General features: G+C 38.6%; 1 protein-coding gene across 1 annotated transcript; it reads right to left on the reverse strand.

Annotated features, from left to right (window-relative positions):
• Positions 1-83: 83 nt before the first annotated feature.
• LOC127632951 (U4/U6.U5 tri-snRNP-associated protein 2) lies at positions 84-22,752 on the reverse strand. The gene is made up of 13 exons (XM_052111799.1): positions 22,567-22,752; positions 21,103-21,184; positions 20,922-21,016; positions 20,363-20,499; positions 19,969-20,121; positions 17,467-17,692; positions 17,267-17,341; positions 17,061-17,128; positions 3,627-3,815; positions 3,031-3,173; positions 2,731-2,866; positions 2,544-2,630; positions 84-464 (listed from the first exon to the last, which is right to left on the reverse strand). The coding sequence occupies exons 1-13, from the start codon at positions 22,616-22,618 to the stop codon at positions 444-446; spliced, it is 1,464 nt and encodes a 487-aa protein (XP_051967759.1). The 5' UTR covers positions 22,619-22,752; the 3' UTR covers positions 84-443.
• Between the last annotated feature and the right edge of the window lie 148 nt (positions 22,753-22,900).

The following is a 22,900-nucleotide window of genomic DNA, read 5'->3' on the forward strand; positions in this document are numbered from 1 at the left end:
ATGAAATGCAGGGCGACTTCCACATACAAGACAATAACAAATATTTTTTTTTTAATCTTGGAGACTAGTTTATAAATCTCAATCCTAGTTTTCTGGAGAGCTGAATCATTGACACAGTATGTAGTCATGGAAGGTTTAATAAAAAGTTTAATATTACAAAAACAGCCGAACTTAAGCAAATGTTCAGATTTTAAATTGTGAAGAGTTCATACATTTTATTTAACTGTAGATACATCATAACAGAATAACATGAAATAGTTGCATCTGGTTGCAGATTTCAAAGTCTTTTCTCATTGCAACTTATTCACTCCATCACTTTATTCCAGTGCAGAGTTCTCAAGAGATCAAAATTGAATCCAATACAGGAGCGATACATCCTACATTCTGCGATGCTGAAGTTTTTTGTCTCTTATTCAAATTTATGGCTTTCAGCACCATCTTCTTTATTCTTGTCTCTTCCAAATCTGCAAAATGAAATATTTTGGTAAAGGCTGCATACTGATGCTTCAGCCAAGAGTTACACCAGTTAAACAGCTCAAATATGCATTACTTAGGATATTTTCAATATAATAAATAAAATACTTTTTTGGAAAATGTATTTAACAATGCCAACAGTGTTGTACTACTACCACACATACTTTCAAAGCCACATTGATCCACAAGGATTTTAATTGGCCGACCTAATATCTAGAGAGAGAACTGGCCAATGGCCGATGTAGTACATATATAATATTTAATGATAGCAATTTTATGCAATATTTCCAACATTAGTTAAATGTGCATTAGCAATTGACAAGGCTGTAGGTAGATTTGAGAACTGATACAAGAAGAAACTACTACTGTATATATTAGTGTTTGGTTATTAGACAATAATTAATAACAAACTTAATAAGATGCATTAATATTGGTTTATCACTAATTTATTCATCATAATGGAGTTTAATTGTAAGGTTTTCCATTTTCTGGCTATATTCTGTGAGGCAGGTCAATTACACTGGAGGCCAAAATTTTGGAATAATGCACAGATTTTGCTCTTGTGGAAATAAATTGGTACTTTTATTCACCAAAGTGGCATTTAACTGATCACAATGTATAGTCAGGACATTAATAACTTGTAAAATTACTATTACAATTTTATTTAGATTTTTTTTCAGAATATCTTAAACTACAAAGAGTTCTCATCAAAAAATCATCCACGTGCATCAATGACAGCTTTGCAGATCTTTGGCATTCTAGCTGTCAGTTTGTCCAGATACTCAGATGACATTTCACCCCACACTTCCTGTAGCACTTGCCATAGATGTGACTGTCTTGTCGGGCACTTCACACACACCTTACAGTCTAGCTGATCCCACAAAAGCTCAATGGGGTTCAGATCCATAAAACTCTTTTCCAATTATCTGTCGTCCAATGTCTGTTTCTTTGCCCACTCTAACCTTTTCTTTTTGTTTTCCATTTCAAAGTGGCTTTTGCTTTGCAATTCATCCCATAAGGCCTGCACCCCTGAGTCTTCTCTTTACTGTTGTACATGAAACTGGTGTTGAGCGGGTAGAATTCAATGAAGCTGTCAGCGGAGGACATGTGAGGCATCTATTTCTCAAACTAGAGACTCGGATGTATTTATCCTCTTGTTTAGTTGAACACCTGGCCTTCCACATCTCTTTCTGTCCTTGTTAGAGCCAGTTGTCTCTGAAGACTGTAGTGTACACCTTTTTATGAAATCTTCAGTTTTTTTGGCATAATATCAAACATTGTATAGACTTCATTCCTCAAAACAATGATTTACTGATGAGTTTCTAGAGAAATCTGTTTCTTTTTTGCCATTTTTGACCTAAGACATTCCAGTCTATTGCATACTGTGGCAACTCAAACACAAAGACTAGACAATGTTAAGCTTCATTTAATGAACCAAATAGCTTTCAACTGTGTTTGATATAATGGCAAGTGATTTTCAAGTACCAAATTAGCAATTTATCATGATTACTCCAGGATAAGGTGTTGGTGTGATGGCTGCTGGAAATGGGGCCTGTCTAGATTTGATAAATAATGACTTTTTTCTAATAGTGATGGTGCTGTATTTTACATCAGTAATGTCCTGACTATACTTTGTGATCAGTTGAATCCCACTTTGGTGAATTAAAGCACCAATTTCCTTCTGAAACAGCAAAATCTGTACATTATTCCAAACATTTGGCCACCAGTGTATGTCAAGTCATATTTATTTGTATAGTGCTTTTCACAACACACATATCGTTTCAAAGCATGCGTTAAAAAATGAAACTAAAATCTATAAAGTCTTAGAGTGACCAATGTGTAATTTGATTAAATATGATTGTAAATTATGTATAGAAATTAAATAATTAAACAATTATTGCATTTTAAATGGGTGTTATTGCAATTGTTGCAACAAGAACAACATTACAACATGAGGCAAAATTAGGTTCACAGTTTTAGTCCTCAACCTACTGTGCAATTTCATGTGCATTTCTCGATCAGGTGTTGAATGACAATGTTAAATGACAATGATAGAACAAGTTGCAAACCTGTATGTATGCTTCTGAAAGTGTGATCATCTGCGGAAGGATATCAATCACCTGCAGGTCCTGAAGTTCATACCACTTCCCAGTGCCCTATCAAACATCAACACATTATTAACTAATAATATTGTGCTAACCACTCCAATTATGATGCTCCTGTCTACAATTGAATAAATGTTGGTAACCCACTTACATGATGCAGAACATGAATTCTATATGAACCTTCAGTTGGCTTGCCATCGTGAACTACATTTGCCACCAGGTCATAAGTTGTGATCTTCTCAGTAGCTTGCGCCTCTTCTGTGAGGTACTCGCGCAAATCAACATTCCTATTGCGGATCAATGTTTTCACAAAAGAATTTCATTACATTACAGAGAAAACAAATATTGCTAAATTGTTTCATACAAAGACTTGGTGAGCATGTCTAAAATTTCATTGTAATTTATCCTGTGCATATTGTTCTTGAGAACAAAATACGAAATTGAAACGTACGTGATGGGAAAGTTGACAATAGTTGGGTTCTTTTCAATAAAGAAGTTGTTCTTTGTGAATCGTTTGATGCAGAAAATAAGATACGGGGGGAGCTTGGTGAGCTGGAACCTTTTTAGAAAGTTCTCTTTGTATGTCTTGTATTCCTGGGGCAAAAACAGAGTAATTACTTACATTCAGACAATACAAACGATAACAAATTGGAAATCCAAATTAGGTATGATGGAGAAAAAGTCTTTCCAGTCTTTTAATCTTCTTCTTAAAAATTGCATCTTAACTGGTTTAGGTGCATTGCATAAACACAAAATGTCAATTGTAAACACTCCATTGATTTCAGCTTAATCCAATAGTCAAATATCATTCGTATGTCAATTAGTTTTTCATTCAAATTTGATGTTTGCGCATGAGACAAAGATGCTTCAATCAAAGCATAAATCAACTATGGGAGTTGTTGGGGTGATTTATGTTTGGTTGAAGCATCTTTGGCTCATGCAAAAACACCAGATTTGAATGAAAAAACACTTTGCAATTCAGAAAAACCTTTGTTCTGGTCAAAATTGTATTATTCAAACCAAACGTTGCAGAACGTTAGTGCTCACCTTCTCAGTGTTTCCGTTGAATTTGCCCAGGATGTTGAAGAGAGGAACCTGAGGAATGATCAGCTGCTCTTTCTCATCTTTGTAGAGAGGAGCTGTGGGCAGGTCCAGGGTTAGGTACAGGAAGGTGGACTCTGACATCTCTTCCTGGTACTCCTCCTTCACAAGAAGGGCTTCTTTCTCCTCTGCGGGCTGTGGGAAACAAAGATGCACTTTATTTACTAAGATTGCCAAAGTTAAAGTGAATTAATGAGATTAAATATGTTTAACATTAAGGGGAAAGTGGTTATTTTTTTGGTTTTAATTTCGTTCTGAACAAATGTCGCAAAAAAAGTTACGATTGGTAGAAGGACAGTACACATGAACGTCAGTAGATCCTGAGTGTTCCTCCTCATTATTCATGAGAATGAACGCTTCCATCCAATCGCAGCGCTGCCCCATGCATGAGCTTGCATTACAGCACCAGCGGAGGATTAAAACTCCTGGACGTAACAGCTGTTCAGCAGGCACGAGACTTCAACAATACTTGACATGAGACCAGACATTTACACTAAACACCAAGATGAGATTGAATCAGAGATTGAAGCAGCTTTGTACGATGGAAGGCTTGTTATGTACTCGGAGCGCCATTTCTATATCACGTCTTCTCTCGGTGTCTCATAATGAACCGGATAACACAATGGCATGTTCAAAAGACAGAAGACAATGATGAAAACCGAAAACTCAGTCATGTCAGCGCTCTCTTTTTTAATTCTTTACATTGTGTGAAGGTATCCGGGATTTACACCTACATGTGGGGATTGAACCAGCAACCTTCTTCTGATTACCAGTTATGTACATGAAGACTGTTATGTTCACTTTTACAGCCAACATCAGATCACTTATGACGCTTACAAAGCTGAGACATTATTCTTCTCACTGTATCTGCTCCAGCTCGGACAAAAATGGCAGACTGTGTGTAGATCACTCAGGGGAAGATCTATGATAATTGGATGGAGTCAGTCACCAGTCGTGGGCGAGGCCTGCTCTAACGTGACATCACTTTAGAGCAGAAATGCAAACCATTCATTTTGACACACTGTTTTTGATTAACAGAAATATAAGAAAGAGTGGGTGGACTTTTAACATTGTAGGGTGGTTGTGCACACACACTGCCGACTCACATTTATGTACAAACACCACGTAAAAGTGAATTTAGCATAATAAGTCCACTTTAAGCTAAATTCAAGCACTTTAAGCACTTCAAGGTCCTTGTGGGAACCCTGTAAACAATGTAGAAAAAGCACAGTGGGGTGAAATCAAGCAACAGAGAGATTATGATTAGAACACGATCAGGAAATTTGAGGCCGATACCGATCAATTAACACCAAGATTGCGATACCTATCCCAATTCTTTTTTTTTTTTTTTAAGTGCCCTTTGCCACACTTTCGCAAGTTATACGTTTATGCCCCCACACAGTGAAATTACATTCATTTTGAATTGTTTACATTTATTTGTACTGAAAACCATTCTGAATAATTATGTTGTCACTATCAAAGGTCATTTTGACATACTGGCAACCAGTATAACAATGAGAGCATCACATTAAGCCGAGATACGTTAAAAACTAAGATAGATATGTCCATTACAAGTTCCAAAACTGCTCCAGTGAGAAATCATTAGTATCTATGATATATATCTATTGTCATTTTGTTGTAAGACAAATCATTATTTATTAATTAATGCGTGAAGACATGGTGCCATTAAGGTTAAGCTGTAATAACCATTGTGGCCAACCTTAATCTGATTTAAATTGGGATCCTCACAGAATAGGCCTTATTCGCAGACTGTGATGATGCGTTTCCACCTTATTGAGCAGCATAAATCTCGCAAATGTATTTATATTATACTTTCTTTTGTCCTTATGTAGGTTTTATGGGCTGATTCATTAGTGTATGTGTGATTCCCATCATGCTGCAAAAGAAATCCAAGCATGTAGATTTAACTTTTGTGCTTTAAATGTATTACTTAATTTGGTCTTCCTGGTCAAAAATGACCGGCCTATTAAAAATTGCTTGTAAATCTCTCATGCTAAATTAATTACCAAAAATGTGATTAGATCTTTATGTAAACTCAATTTCTTTCAATTAGAATTGTATTTCTGTTTGTAACTTATTGATTGTAGGCCTCATTGACCTGAGCCTATGCACCTAATTTTTGAGTAAAAAAAAAAAAAAGAAAAGAAAAATAATTATTTGTGGAAATTTTTGGCAATATTAAAAGAAAACATGAAAACATGCTGTACTATATATCACACTAGTGTGCTTTAATGTTTAATGGAAGTTTTGTTTTTTTAAGCACTTTTATTTAGTAAAAAAATAACAGAAAGTCACATTTGTGGTGTTCCTGGTCAAAAATGACTGGCCATTGAAAATGAATGGGGAAGATCACAAAAAACAAGGCCTGAACCAGGTCAAGTGGTCTAGTGTCATGATCAAGGGTGTGATCAAGAGCCTCATGCACAGAGAACTGCTTGGCCATTGTGCTGCCACAAAGTGAATGATGAGCAAGGCCCTATGTGGATTTATATACCTTAGCTGTGGGAAAGCTTTTGTATATTAGTAAACATTAGCTGCGTTGCCACTATCAGGTTAAATGAGGGCATGCTAGTGTGTGCCAGGGCCAGCTGCGTTCCCACTGTCACTTCTGGGGCTTCATCGTGCCTCCTCTGGGTTTTCTTGGGGCCAACGGCCCACTGATTACCCTTGTGCCAAACAAGGCCAACCGGGGAGGCGGGTACAATGTCAAAGGCGGAGTTTTGCCAAACTTGTCAGGATACAGTGCATTCAGAATGTGTTCAGAGTATACATTGGCCTCAATTTTTTTCTTTTCTTACCATTTTGTTATGTTGCAGCCTTATGTTGAGTTCATTGCAAATTAAGAATATCTCTGTATTTTGTATCTGTATCTCTGGAGTTCAACCAGAGTGACCATCGGGTTCTTGGTCACTTCTCTTACCAAGGACCTTCTCCCCCGATTGCTCAGTTTGGCTGGGCGGCCAGCTCTCGGAAGAGTCCTGGTTGTTCCAAACTTCTACCATTTAAGATTTATGGAGGCCAACTGTGCTCTTGGGAACCTTCAATGCAGCCAAACATTATTTGAAGCCTTCCCCAGATCTGTGCCTCGACACAATCCTGTCTCCGACCTCTGCAGGCAGTTCCATTGACCTCATGGCTTGGCTTTTGCTCTGATATACATTTTCAGCTGTGAGATCTTATATAGACATGTGTGTGCCTTTCCAAATCATGTCCAATCAATTGAATTTGCCACAGGTGGACTCCAATCAAAGTGTGAAACATCAAAGTGTGAAGTTTTCAAAAATCTGGTTTTTGCTTTGTCATTATGGGGTGAGTGTAGATTAAAGTGAAAAATAATTAAATAAATCATTTAAAGCATTTTAGCCTAAGGCAGCAACATAAAATGTGGCACGCTGCACTAGTGTTTGTAGCCTGCTTAGCATTGATTATTCTTATTCTCGTGCGTTCATCATTTTATCTTTTGTCATTTTACCTCGTTTCGGGTTTTTCCGCTTTTCTACAGATTCATCGGTGTGTATTTTACCTAGCTCGAGACTGCAATTGTAGCCTGCTTGCTTTTTTATTTTTAGCATCGCTCATCTATCCGTTTTCAGCTTTTAATCCTTCAAATCTGCCTTTGTTCAGTACGCATTGGATTTTCCACAGCATTATTCTCTAATAGTGATTCAACTGCATGCATTTTCTGTGTGCATCCTCTTTCTACATTTTACAGCGTGCATCTGTTTTTCTCCTCTGTGTTACACGGACTATTGCATCTTTTAAAGCACCACTTATCAAGAACAACCATAACAACAAACAGTTGTGTAAGGGATTCACATCGATCTAATAACCTCACCGCTCAGGAACAACCAACAACAAATATCAATTGCGGTAAGTCTACATACACATGTTATTTCTTCCTGCATTGCATGTCACATGTTTACAATAGCTTCTTCCGTCAGCAGTGAGGGATTCACAAGTGATAATTGTAAGGAATTAGTCAGGCTGACGGAGAACGTTAATGAGTTAGAGATACGCATCCAAACGCTAGTGGAGGTCAGTGAGAAAGAGAAGCCGGTAGATACTGTTTCGGATGCGAACAGCAAGCAACACACACACTTTGGTTCCGGCTGTAGACCCCCCGCAGCAGGGCATTTGAGTGACGTCTGTGGCATACTCGCTCAGAAAAAGCAACACCACTCTCCCATTCCTGTTATTGTTTACAATCGATCATCCCCACTCAGTGTTGCACCCACTGAGTATCATGTTGAAAGAGCCCAAATAATTGGTGACTCTATTGTAAGGAACGTGGAATTAGAGACTTCAGCCACTATTGTTACATGCATTTCAGGTGCCAGAGCATCTGACATCAGATCAAATTAACAAGCGCTGGCTAATGTTAAACGTCGATTTTATCAAATTGTTATTTATGTTGGCACTAATGATGTCCGCCTTTGTCAGTCGGAGATCACTAGAGATAAAGTTAAGAGGTGTGTGAACTTGCGAAAACAATGTCAGGCACTGTTATTTCCTCCCTGCACGTCGTGGTGACGAGGTTTATTGTAGATTAGTGTCACTGAATGGCTGGATGTCTGAGTGGTGTCTGGAGAATAGAAAAGGATTTATAGACAGTTGGTAGTTGAGATCTGACCTGCTAAAGAGAGAAAAAAATCCATCCCTCCAGGGAAGGTGCAGCTATCCTCTCTAGTAATATGGCTCATAATCTTAATAATAATAATAATAATAATATTTTACTAACTGGGGCCCAGGTCAGGAAGCAGACAAACTGGTTAATCCGAACATCTGCTAGATTTAATAGATTTAATTCCATCATATGGAATTGATGTTGATACTATAAAAATTATACCAAGTGATGACATCTCAGATCATTACCTCGTCTCTTGTATTCTGAGATAAGCTACTCTTACTCAATCTACACCACGTTATCATTCAGGTAGAACTATTCTTTCGTCCACTAAAGATAGCTTAACTAATAATCTTCCAGATCTATCTCATACATTCAGTAAGCCCCAAAGCCTAGAAGAACTTGAAGAAATAACAGAAAATATAAATACAGCCTTCTCTAAAACTCTTGAAAGTGTCGCACCCCTTACATTAAATATAATAGCCCGGCACTATGGTACAATGATCTCACTCATGCTCTCAAGACAGCAGCTCGGAAAATGGAGCGCAAATGGAAGAATACAAAATTAGAGGTATTTCACAGTGCATGGAAGACGAGAGGTGGTGGAACATGCTTTTACATCAATGAAGGATGGTGTACAGATGTAACAACATTAAAGAAGATGTGCTGTCCTAATTTGGAAGTGCTCTTCATTAACTGAAAACCTTTCTATTTGCCGCAAGTGTTTTCCTAGTTTATTCTGGTGATAGTTTATATCTTGCCACATGCATGCGAGAGTGCACTGCAACAGCTGGCTGATCAAATCACAGACACGGAACAACAATACCCGGACTCAGTTATTATTCTTGGGAATTTTAACAAAGCAAACCTCACATGTGAACTGCCCAAATACAAACAGCACATTACATGCCCAACCAGAGACAAAAATATACTGGATCACTGCTACACAACAATAACGGATGCATATCGCTCTGTCCCTAGAGCAGCTTTTGGACTATCTGATCACTGTCTGGTTCGGCTTCTTCCAACCTACAGACAGAAACTAATATCTGCTAAACCTGTAGTGAAGACTGTAAAGAGTTGGCACAATGAAGCAGAGCTGGAACTACAAGCCTGCTTTGACTGCACTGATTGGAGGGTTTTTGAGGCTGCAGAGACCAATCTGGACGAGCTCACAGATACTGTTACAGCATATATCAGTTTCTTTGAGGATATATGCATTCCTACAAGGACTTATTTAATATTCAACAACAACAAACCATGGTTTATAACAGAACTCAGGCAGCTTTGTCAGTAAAAAAGTATTATACAATCAGGCCAGGAACACACTGAATAAGGAAATCAGAGTGGCCAAAATAAGTTACTCTGAGAAGCTGAAAAACAAGGTTTCAGCTAATGACCCTGTATCAGTGTGGAGGGGCCTAAAACAACTTACTAACTAAAAGACTTCTACCCCCAACACTGAATGGAACCAACATCTGGCTGACGACTTGAACGTGTTCTACTGCAGACACAATCTCACACCCCACACCCACTCTGACCTTAAATTCACACAAACACCAATACCTCCTTCACCTCAACCTATACTTAAGGTCTGTGTAGAAGTGTGCCCAGATGGTGTTTCACCCATGTGCCTTAGATCCTGTGCTAACCAGCTGGTCCCCATCTTCACATTGATCTTCAATAGATCACTGGAGCGGTGTGAAGTCCCATGCTGCTTCAAATGCTCAATCATCATTCCTGTCCCAAAGAATCCAAAAATCACAGGACTTGATATCTACAGACCCATCGCCCTGACGTCTGTGGTCATGAAATCATTTGAGATACATCACTGGACCCTTTCTAGATCCCCTTCAATTTGCTTATCGAACAAAGGAGGTCTGAGGAGGATGCAGTCAACATGGGAATGCATAATATCTTGCAACATCTGGACAGAATGGGGACATCTGCAATGATCCTTTTTGTGGACTTCAGTTCAGCTTTCAACATCATCATCCCAGATATTCTCCAGACTAAATTATAACCACTCTCTGTTCCCACGTCTATCTGTCAGTGGATTACCAGCTTGTGAGACAGGGGAAATTCACTTCCAGCACCTGTACAATCAGCACTGGTGCCCCCCAGGGATGTGTGCTCTCCCCACTACTCTTCTCCCTGTAAACAACTGACTGCATTGCCAAGGACCCCTCTGTCAAGCTCCTGAAGTTTTCAGATGACACCGCTGTCATCAGCCTCATCCAAGATGATGAGTCTGCATACAGAAGGGTGGTTGAACAGTTGGCTTTCTGGTGCAGTCAAAACAACCTGGAGCTGGGCATGTTCAAAACGGTGTAGATGACTGTGAACTTTAGGAGGAACCCCCCAACACTGACTCCCCCTCACCATTCTAAACAGCACTGTGCCAGCAATGGAGTCATTCAGGTTCCTGGGCACTACGAACTCACAGGACCTGAAGTGGGAGACTGTTCTCCCTTCAAGAACTGTACACTTTCAAAGTGAGGAAAAAAAATAACTCTGGACCCCATTCACTCTGTCCACTACCTTTTTGAACTGTTGCCTTCTGGCCAATGTTTCAGAGCTCTGAGCACCAGAACCGTAAGGCACAACAGTTCTTTTCCCCACAGGCTATCCATATCATGAACAGAAAAACTGCCCCATTGAGCAATAATTATGTGCAATTCACAGTTTAGTCTTTTTATATTTATCCAACACATCCTATCTCTTCTGCATTACATTGCCTTGCACTGTACAGTACTGTGCAAAAGTCTTATAAGATGTTTCACAAAAGCATTTGTCTTAAGATGGTTATTTATATCGTTAGCTTTAGTGTGTCAATAGGTAATATAAATGTTAGACTCCCAAACATTACTTTTGCACATAGAAAAGGTTAGAATAAAAGAACAGGGAGCCCTGCAACAGATGTGATGGCCCCCACAAAGTTCCCCACTGAACATCGTGTCAGTCTGAGAATATATAAAGAGACAGAAGCAATTGAGACTAAATAGATAGAAGAACCATGATGAATTCTCCAAGAAGCTTGGTATATCCTATCAGCCAACAACCAAGTAAAACTGTGTCCATGTGTACCTAGGAGAATTGGTGCGGTTTTAACCTGTTGATACGCACCCCCCCGATAGTTCCGGAGAGGGCGGAGCTCGGACCGGAGGTAAACAAATCCTGCAATCCTAACACCCCGGGTTCCTTGTGGAGACCACCTCTCACCGCGCCAACTCGCAGAGGTTTCCGAACTACAAAAGGAATTTGCAGACGTGTTTTCTCCTCTACCGGGCCGCACAAACATCATACAACACCACATCGAGACCGAGCCAGGCGTGGTGATAAAAAGAAAATAGTTCACAGCGATTGGTCCAGCCCGGTCGTCCTTGTTCCCAAGAGCGACGGGTCTGTACGTTTCTGTGTGGATTATAGAAAAGTCAACGCGGTGTCTAAATTTGACGCGTACCCAATGCCCCGTGTTGATGAACTGCTCGATCGGTTAGGTACTGCTCGGTTTTATTCGACCTTAGATCTAACAAAGGGTTATTGGCAGATCCCCTTGACACCAACATCCCATGAAAAAACGGCCTTCACCACGCCGTTTGGATTACACCAATTCGTGACGCTTCCTTTCGGTTTGTTTGGGGCACCAGCCACGTTTCAGCGTCTCATGGATAGGATCCTCAGACCGCACACTGCTTACGCCGCTGCCTATCTAGACGATATCATCATTTATAGCAACGATTGGCAGCGGCACATGCAACATCTGAGGGCCGTCCTGAGATCGCTGCGGCGGGTGGGGCTCACGGCAAACCCGAAAAAGTGCGCGGTTGGGCGTGTGGAGGTACGGTATCTGGGGTTCCACTTGGGTTCATGGCCAGGTGCGTCCCCAAATTGACAAGACCGCGGCGATTGCGACTTGCCCTAGACCCAAGACCAAAAAGGGGGTGAGGCAGTTGCTGGGGCTGGCTGGCTATTACAGAAGGTTTGTGCCTAATTATTTGGATGTCACCAGCCCGCTGACTGACCTCACTAAAAAGGGGGCTCCATATCCGGTCCAATGGTCGGAGCAGTGCCAACAGGCGTTTACACAGATTAAAGCTGCACTTTGTGGGGGGCCGCTTTTGCATGCACACCTGACTTCTCTCTCCCTTTTGTTTTGCAGACGGACGCTTCAGACAGAGGGCTGGGGGCCGTACTCTCACAGGTGGTGGAGGGGGAGGAGCGCCCGGTGCTGTACATTAGCCGGAAGCTCTCCTTGAGGGAGACCAAGTACAGCACCGTAGAGAAGGAGTGTCTGGCCATCAAGTGGGCGGTCCTCACATACTACCTGCTGGGGCGGGCCTTCACCCTCTGCTCGGATCATGCCCCACTGCAGTGGCTCCACCGCATGAAAGATACTAACGCCCGGATCACCCGTTGGTATCTGGGCCTCCAGCCTTTTAAGTTCAAGGTGGTCCACAGACGGGGGTGCAGATGGCTGCCACTGACTTCCTCTCCAGAAATGGGGGGGAGTGGTAGGCAGGCCGGATGACGCCCGGCCTGAGTCGGGCGGTGGGGGTATGCGGTACCTGGTCAAGCGCCCGTCCGGGAGAGAAAAGCGGTAAGGGCGCTTACACCTGAGCTAAATTAAGCCTAACACCTGTGTCTAATTGCAGTAGCGTGAGGAGAGCGGATAAAAAGCAGCCACAGAGCATCGAGAGGGAGAGCCCGACACCAAGGCCAAGAATCAATTGTAATGTCATTTGTTGAAACTGTTAAAATATACATTAAAAGAAACCTTACCCTTGAAGCTGACACTGTTTCCGACCCTTCCTTAGTGGAAAACTTTACATCTATTTTTAAAAATGCGGCGTAGTTTTATTCATAATAGCCAAGCAGTGCAGTCAGATTTTGTGTCGTCTTGAAAGGCAGAGTCTTAATTTTACTCTGTATGCTTCCAGCGATTTTCAGAGAAAAAAGCTTGCAGGTACCTCATTGTTAGATCACCTTCAAATTTGAAACATAACTTCTTTAGACATATGGCTTTGAGAACATTGTATTTCTGGGTTGCCTTGATTCTATTATTATTTATTTTTTTTAAAAACATGTTCAGCACAAAATATTTCCATTAGTATAACTTCAGCCTCTCTAACTTAAAAAATAACAACATATATTAATTCTGAAACTTAGCCCAAAGTGTCTTCTTTCAAAAGATACTACAACTGTGTCCATACTCCAAAGGGTCAGTAAATTCAACCATTTAAGTTCAGGTATGTCATTTTCATGGATTGTGCTCAAAAAGGGGGTGCGTATCAACAGGTTAAAGGCAAAGGTGATCACACAGCATATTGATTTAGCATTTTTTATGTTTTCTGGACTTTTTATGACATTAAGTGATACATGAAAACTAGGTATGTCATTATTTTTTAAGACATGCTCACTATGCAACATTTTTCACAAGTGCCTAAAACATTTGCACAGTACTGTATGTAACAGTACAGTACAGTAATTTGCACTACGTATGTGTGTGTGTGTATATATATATATATATAGGGGCTGTCATTTTAACTTGTTAATTCAGTGCGATTAATTTTATAAAAAAATAACGCGTTAAAAAAAAAATTTACGCAATTAATCGCAACGCCCCCGGACCGTAATAAGGAAGATTCCTGAGAAATGCAAGCTTGTAGTACCACCTGTTTACTCCAGAGGGCAGTAAGTGAAACTTCAGCTGTTTGGCAACACGCAGTTTATACAGTGACGAAAACAACCATCCAGCAGACAGCACAACACAAATACGCGTTACGTTCTTGCGTTCAAAACACTTGATGTGTCTACTAAATAAATAGATTTATTTTCAATTCAATTTTAATTTTATTCAATGTTTATTATTTGTATTATTATCTCTGTCTTGTTGCTGTATTGTATTGTTGTGCACTGGAAGCTCCTGTCACCAAGACAAATTTCTTGTATGTGCAAGCATACCTGGCAATAAAGCTGATTCTGAATCTAATAGCAGCCAGTGCAGGCCAAATATCACTTCAGTCTATTACGATGGACTTGAGAGGATGAACTGTTGCCAACTCCAACCATAAAACATGGCATAAATCATATGCCATTGCCTGACCCTTGGATTTAGGACAGACCTCTCCAAAATTACCAGCCAGTTCAACTGTGATGCACCTCACTAATCTCTGCCTGCATCACCTCTGTATAATGATGGAATACAAAGACTATCAATTAAGTGCCAACAAAACCCTTCATCAGCCAACTATCAAGGACAATGCAAGATCTTCTGTAGTTAATCCAGTATGGACTTCAAAAGACATTAGTCATTAATCTTACAGTTTTTACAAAATCTTTGTTTAAACACTGTCCCTTAATCGTGGAACCGTGGATGGTTTAAAATAATTCACATTGGGATTATATTCATGATGTTAGTCAGAGGGTATCTGGCCCCCACAGTGAGTCTGGTTTCTCTCAAGTTTATTTTATCCATTAATCAACATCTTATTGAGTTTTTTGTTCCTTGCCACAGTAGCTTTTGGCTTGCTCACTGGGGTTACAAATATAATAATTATTATTTAATTTCTTATTTTTAAACACAATTCACAATCGTATTTTATCAAATTACACAATGATGACCCTAAAACATTATAGATATTATAGTTTAATTTTCTTTTAATGCATGATTTTCTGTAAAGCTGCTTTGAAATTATGTTTGTTGTGAAAGGCGCTATACAAATAAATATGACTTCACTTGAAGGGGTCTGATTACTTTCTGAATGCACTGTATGTATCTAGCGGCACAACGGTACAGGTTCAGAAAAAAAATTAATAATAAAATGCGGGTACAGTCCAAATATGCTGAAACGTACAATCGACAAAGCGGTGCCCAAAGAAATTACTTTCCATAGTTCTGTGAACTTTCATTGATGGTGTGCTGGAACATCGCCCCTGTTAGTGGAAATCATGGCAGTTACAGTCGATGAGTTGCTATCGCTAATTTATCTTGTTAGCTAGCTAATGTTTAAATTCGATATAAACTCGATATTCTAGATAACATGATACCTCAGCTTGAGCTCCCCTTTTGCTTGTGAAATGGGTGAGGTGTGTGACGTTGGCACCAACTATTGGCATGAAAATTCCAAAACACATTGTCATAATATTTTGCCTGAAAGGTGTGATGATAGAAAGATTCTATTGGAGAGGGCTCACTGTGGGGCAAAGAAAGTTCAGGTGAGTGTGTGTGTGTGTGTGTGTGTGTGTGTGTATATGTATGTGTGTGTGTGTGTGTGTGTGTGTGTGTGTGTGTGTGTGTGTGTGTGAGGATGTGTTTGTGTCTGTGATAATGTTGGATGGATAAATGGATGTTGGATAAAGTTCAGGGTAGGATTAAAATCCTAAAAAGGAAGCATGTACTACTCAAGCGTGTGTGTGTGCTTCATAATGTTGGATGGATATTGGATGAGATCTCTGTGGAAAAGCAAGCATTTAATATTCAGAGTGTGTGCATGTACGTGTATCCACGCATGCGTGTGTATGTGCGCGTGCACAAGTCCGAGCCCTTTATGTTTGCAAGCACACATGCACATATGCGCTCATCAAGTGGACGAACATGCTCTTGAACACCAAATTTTTATCTTATTTTTGACAAGTGTGACTTACCGTGTGTTCAGACAAGAGGCGGCGATAGAGTCAAAATATGTTGCCTGCACTTGAACTTTCCTCTGACGCCCACACCGCTCAAGACGCACTGCGCCGCTTCTCGCCGCCGAGAGACGCTGGCTGCCATAGAAAATGTATGACTTCCGGTCGATTTGACGCTCTCGACGCCGCTAGTTTGAACGCACCATTAGTGCCATTTTGTACAAAATAAAATAATTTTAAAACAAATTTCCTGATTAATAATTAAAGCACATTAGTGTGATAAATAATACAGAATGTGTTTATATTTTATATAATATTGCAAAAATTATCCACAAATAATGCTTTTTTTCAATCAAAAATTAGGCGCATAAGCTCAGGTCAATGAAGCCTATGATAAGTAAGTTCCAAACAAGGTGACAAAAAGATCTAATCCAATATTTGGTTCTAATATAGCATAATGAAAGATTTACAAGCCATTTTAAATAGGATGGTCATTTTTGACTGGGAAGATCTCAAGTAGAACAAATAGGGGGAAAAACATGTGGGTTAAGATGAAGATTGGCCAATTTAGATTGGTGGCCGATCAATCAATGCACCCCTAATCACATGGACAAAAATCAGTGTTGCATATTACGAAACACTGAGTTGTGCCTTGATATGGTTAATAATTGTTTTGGTGCATGATATGTCGAAATTCAAAATATCATCCCATCCCTAGTTAACATGTATTATGCTTAAGTATTGTGGCTATACTTTTGAAAAACAGTGTATTTTATGTATTGTGTATTGGACCCATTTACTTTCATTGTATGTGCCTTACCGCACATGATTTGCTTTCTTTAGAAAAAGGACACAAATTATTTTCTGTGGTAATCAACATGCCACAAATGCTGTCAATAGATCTATTTGTAAGAATACATATCTATAAATTATTGTAAAGTCTTAAAGCAATGCTGGTTTTGATGGTATCGGCTGCTCATCCTAATCAGTAAATTCTATTTAATTGTCTAATGTACTGTATAAATGCTTTATGCAAAAGCATTAATACACTTTAGTAAGTCCAACTTAGTCACTTAGTGAAGGTAATTAACAGTTCAATAACTTACCAAATCTGGATGGGGAAGTTTCTTTGAGAAAATTTGCATGGATCCCTGAAACACCTTTGTGAGAATGGCTGCAGAGGAGAAAAATCAACTCTTGAGTACTTTTCAAACATCAACAGCTGATTTCACCCCACAATCTTGTAGAATGTAGCTGACCTAGCAGATGCCTACTCCAAATCTATAAAGGAGTAGGCATCTGCTAAACTCACAGGATTTCTTCTTTGTGCCACCAAGGGCTCCATGCAATGCATTCAGGAACCAGGAGAGAAAGTCTACAGCATCCCCTAGAGGGCAAAGAGCACATAACATCAGGTTAAACAGCACAAGCTCTCTTTCACTCTCCTGCTTTGAGAAAATGACAGACCTCATGAAATCCTGCTTTGGCAAGGATGAGCCTGTTGTGTTATACCTTGCTTGGTGATCTGAAAGTTCTTTTTACTGCACAACACAACAGCCTGCAACATTTCATGTGGCGAAACATGAGCTTTGAAGTTGCGCGGATTCCAAAGCTTGCGCATGAGCTCCCCGAAGCGTTGCACCAGCAGGAACATGATGTCACCTGGGGGCCGACGAATTCCTCGGTAGTTCTCCTCCTCAAGAAAATAGTTTCGTAGAGGTGGCACATTTGACAATGCCTTCAGAAAAAAGAAAAAAAAGAGACCACATGGTATGAGAAGACAGTAATAACGCATTAGCATGAATCAAAGTAAACAAATATTTTGACATTGCAGAGTATGTACATGGCTCAGCTTCTGATTATGTTTTTTTAAATGTCAAAACAGGGTTTATTTGATCTTTTTTATTTTTTTCTTTAAATTTAGGCTTTATTTTCTAAAAATAAACCTAAATAAACCTTAATAAAACTAAAATACATATAATTAAATTTTGTAATATATATATATATATATATATATATTTTATACATATATATACACACACACAATAATGTAAAATGACAGTAATAAAGCACAAGCATGAATCATTGACCAAAGCTGGATGTGAAATTAGTCATTTGTTCTGGATTAAAACTAGTTTAAAACTTTTTCAATGGTAAAATATTTATCTTATCCCATTTTAAATGCAGAAACAACAGTAAGGAAGTATGAGATCTTATGATTTCCTCGAAAACAGCAGCCTGGGAATGTTCAAAAAAGCTGTTTGAAAACAATGTTTATTTTTGCAATTCTGTTGGTGACACTATAGGACACAGAAATTAAACTTTAGATTTAAAGGAAACAGTTTCCTTTAAAGTAAATCAGTGCAGACCATGTATATGCCTCACAGCTTTCTTGATTTCTACAAAGAGTTTATTTTATACTTTTTGCTTAATTTCTGCCAATTGTTTGAAATCTTAAAAATTGGACTGTTATTTTCAAGCAAATTTACACAAAAATACCTATAAAATAATAGTTACTAAAATACATTAAATTCATTTTTTTATATAAATAAATGTAAAAAATTTTAATTAAACAAATACCCCAAAAATTATTAAAGATAATATAAGATAAAAAAACACCAGAATTTAGTAATATACTGTGTGTTTATATATATATATACTGTGTGTTTATATATATATATACTGTGTGTTTATATATATATATATATATATATATAGATAGATAGATAGATAGATAGATAGATAGATAGATATACATACATAACATATACACAGACACACACACTTGACGTCAGAAGTTTACATACACTTATGTTGAAGTCATTAAAACTAATTTTTTGACCACTACAATAATTTCATATTTTAAGTGTTTTAGGACTTTATCTACTTTGTGCATGACAAGTCATTTTTCCAACAATTGTTTACAGACAGATTGTTTCACTTTTAATTTACTATTTCACAATTTCAGTGGGTCAGAAGTTTACATACATTAAGATAACTTCCTTTAAGCAGTTTAGAATATTCTAGAAAATTATGTCAAGCATTTAGCCAATTAGCTTCTGATAGCGAGGTGTACTGAATATATGAAGGTGTAACAGTGGATGTTTTTAAGGTCTACCTTCAAACTCAGTGCCTCCTTGCGTGACACCATGAGAAAAAATAAATCAGACAAGACCTCAAATAAATAAAACAAATTAAAAAAAACAAAACAATTGTGGACCTCCACAAGTCTGGTTCGTACTTGGGATTATGTGTCCTAGAGATTAACATAGTTTGGTGTGAAAAGTGCAAATCAATCCTTGAACAACAGCAAATGACCTTGTGAAGATGCTGGATGAAACTGGTAGACAAGTATCTATATCCACAGTAAAACGAGTCCTATATTGATATAACAGAAAAATTGTGGGCAGAACTGAAAAAGCAAGTGCAAGCAAGGAGACCTACAAACCTGACTCCATTACACCAGTTCTGTCTGGAGGAATGGACCAAAATTCCAGCAACTTATTGTGAGAAGCTTGTGGAAGGCCACCCAAAATATTTGACCCAAGTTAAACAATTTAAAGGCAATGCTACAAAATACTAACAAAGTGTATGTCAACTTTTGACCGACTGGGAATGTGATGAAAGAAATAAAAGCTGAAATAAATCAATCTCTCTAATATTATTCTGATATTTCACATTCTTAAAATAATGTAGTGATCCTAACTGACCTAAGACAGGGAATGTTTTCTATAATGAAATGTCAGGACTTGTAAAAAAGTATAGGTGTATGTAAATTTCTGACTTCAACTGTATCTCTCTCACTCACACACTCACTCACCACCACCACCACCACCACCACACACTCACTCACCACACACACACACACACACACACACCTGTACATGGGTTTATTTTAGCCAAAGCAAGAGGACCATTTTATCAATGTTGCCTTTCTATTCAATTTAGATAATGTGTCTAACTAGTTGCACATTTTAAAGAAATTCAAATTATAAAAATGACAGTACATCTTACCTGCAGTACCACATTAGCATAGTCATTGGCCTTGATATTATTGAGACCCACAATTCCAGGCAGATATGTTGTGCCATCGTAGGCTCTGTACAATTTTCCATGCTTATCCAATCCAGAGATGTGCTGTTTGGTGAAAGTGGGTTTCAGCACATACTAAAACAAAGAAAGGCATGAGGAAAAAGTGAATCAGAGATGCATAAACCAAGAAAAATACTAACTTGACATGTAACATACTTTGCTAAGAAGAAAAGTCATTGCACTTTTCAATTTAATAACAGACAAAATTATTTGGTTAAGACGATACACTTCAAGAACACTAGCAATGAGTTTATTGATTATTGACATATGACCAACTGATTAAAGAAAACTCATATCAGAGGATATCTGAGCTCACCGTAATGTCCTCCAATGAGGAGTCAATGATCTCATAATTGTCTGGCAAGCAGTAGAACTTGAGTGTGTGAAGATTCAGGAAAACATGGTGTGTGAACTGAACACTGTGGATGTACGCATGAGACTTCTGACCTCGACCTGAAAAGCAGACAAACTAAAACATTACATAAGTAGCATGCTTAAAATTTCTCATCACAATTTTTACACATCCGAACCTTTAATCATTAAACCACATTTGTTTTAGATTAATAATATCCGATTATTTGTTGTGGTAGAAATTCTCTTGGCGATCTACTAACATTTAAGTCATTACCATGGCAACCAATGTAGAGATATTAACTACACTGTCTGGGTTACATCACTTGCGGTATGAAGGTGTGAACAAACCAGATCGGAACTGAAAAATAAACCAGAATTGAGGGAAGTGTAAACAAAACCTTTGATATAGTCCGAAATGGATGCGAGTCATTTGATTTGATTGCATTCTTGAGAACATAATTTGTCTTCTCTTAAATTTTGCATCACAAACCAGGTAAACAAACTGGTTCTGACAAACTTGCCTTGGAAATATTTCCCACAGATCAGACAGGCGTAGACGTTAATGTGGGAGAGAGAGATTGAACACAGCTTCTCAAAGTCGAAATCCAAAACACTCCTAAAGAAATGAAAAGAGCAATTGTTGCAGCACAGGAACAATCTAAAGTTACAATAAGAAAGACAGTCTCAGTAATAATAATTAACCTGTTGATTGTGTCCAGGTATGGACAATGGCGGCTTCTTAGATCTTCAAAACCCTGAGAACGGCCCATTTTCACTAGCACCTCTGAAATGAAGCAAATACAAGAGGACATTATCAAAACGTTATCATGCACAAAACAGGACAAGACAAAGTGCATTTTAAATGAATTAATTAAACTAAGCCTATATTCATTCAGTTCTGCAATAGACCTCTGATTCTTTACATTATATCTTTGGATTTGGTAACTTCAAACAATACATATATTCACAGTATACAGTATTAAAGAATATGTGTGCCTCTGCATTACAACTTTCTGTCATTTTCTACGTGAGTTTATATTATGCTACAAAGGACTATATAACATTCGAGACAGCAAATACACAGGCAAACAAGAAAAGCCCTGTACACACTTTATCGCTTGATGTCGCTAGTCGCCAGTGGGTGTTCCTACTTCTGTCGCTCTAACGTTATTGGTGGACTTGCAAAATATGATCACATATTAGGCCTTTTGCTATTAAAACTATGATTTCATTCTAATTTGACAAGAAATCAGTTTTCTTGTTCCTAAAATGCAATTATCTATCAATGTACGGAATCAAACTCACTCAGAATGCAGACCATTTCTTTTCCAGGCATAATTTTTTATTATATCCATGTATGTTGTATAGAACAGTGAAATCGCTCACAGAATCTTCTCCTCTGTCTTGTCTGCACTCGACTCAACGGATGACTTGAGCTCCACCGACACGGTGTTTACTCCTATTAGGAGACCTGGCTGGAGTCACTCAGCACGCCCTGGATTCAAACTCACTACTCCAGGGTTGGTAGTCAACGTCAATACTCGCTGAGCTACCCAGGCCCCCACTACACTTTGTTTATTGTAAGGAGCGTATTGGAGTACTTCTGGTGTTGCTATCTCTTTATGAAGAGTAGTAGTTTTGTGTTTGGTTAAAAGCATCAGCTACAGGTGCTTTAAGGGTGCATTCAGTAATTTTTTTATGTATATCGTTTTCGACTTACAATGACAGGGTGTGGATGCATCATGGCTAGTTTTCAGTTGCATGTGCCATTGAAAAAATTCACTATTCATAGAGAGTGAGCCATAAGTAATGCAATTCATGAGTGAAAGTGTTCAATATCAAGGCAGTTACTGTGATTAAGCGAGTAGTCTTCAATTGGTCATGTGATCACAACATGGCAGCCCCCATGAGTGGACCCTTTTCCATGTATATTTAAACAGAGTTAATACGGTTACTGATATAACTGCATTCTTCACCTTATGTGGTGACTCGTGAATTTATACCCATGTTTCAAAATTACAAATGATTTCTTAGTGAGTACAACATTTTTAATGAGGAAAGAATTACTGAGTGCACCTTTAAATATACTTCAGTAAACACACACGATGTCAAAGCTTAGCATCGTGTTTCTCTGGATCACTGCTAAGTAACTCGCTACAAACTTACCTTCATCTTCGTCGTCATCGATATCCCTCTCTCGTTTCACTCCTACGATCATTTTAGCTGCTTGGTGTTTTAATAACTTAAACTGAATTCAGCGCGTTGAATGAACGCTGCACTTCTCAGACGCCTTCACTTCCGGTACAAAACAAATGGTGGCCGAGCGTAAAATAGCCCGGGAACCAGTACAGAGCTGAATGCACAAACAAACAATAGATGTTTTACATTTCACGGTCTCTGAATTTTCATACCGAGTGTCGCCAATATGACGAATTCCCCTAAGAACACAAGAAGAATGTTAAAGATGTTAACATTCACGAAGGGCGGTTTTCTAGCTTGC

This window comes from Xyrauchen texanus, chromosome 3 (genome assembly GCF_025860055.1).
Source record: "Xyrauchen texanus isolate HMW12.3.18 chromosome 3, RBS_HiC_50CHRs, whole genome shotgun sequence".
NCBI lineage: Eukaryota > Metazoa > Chordata > Actinopteri > Cypriniformes > Catostomidae > Xyrauchen > Xyrauchen texanus.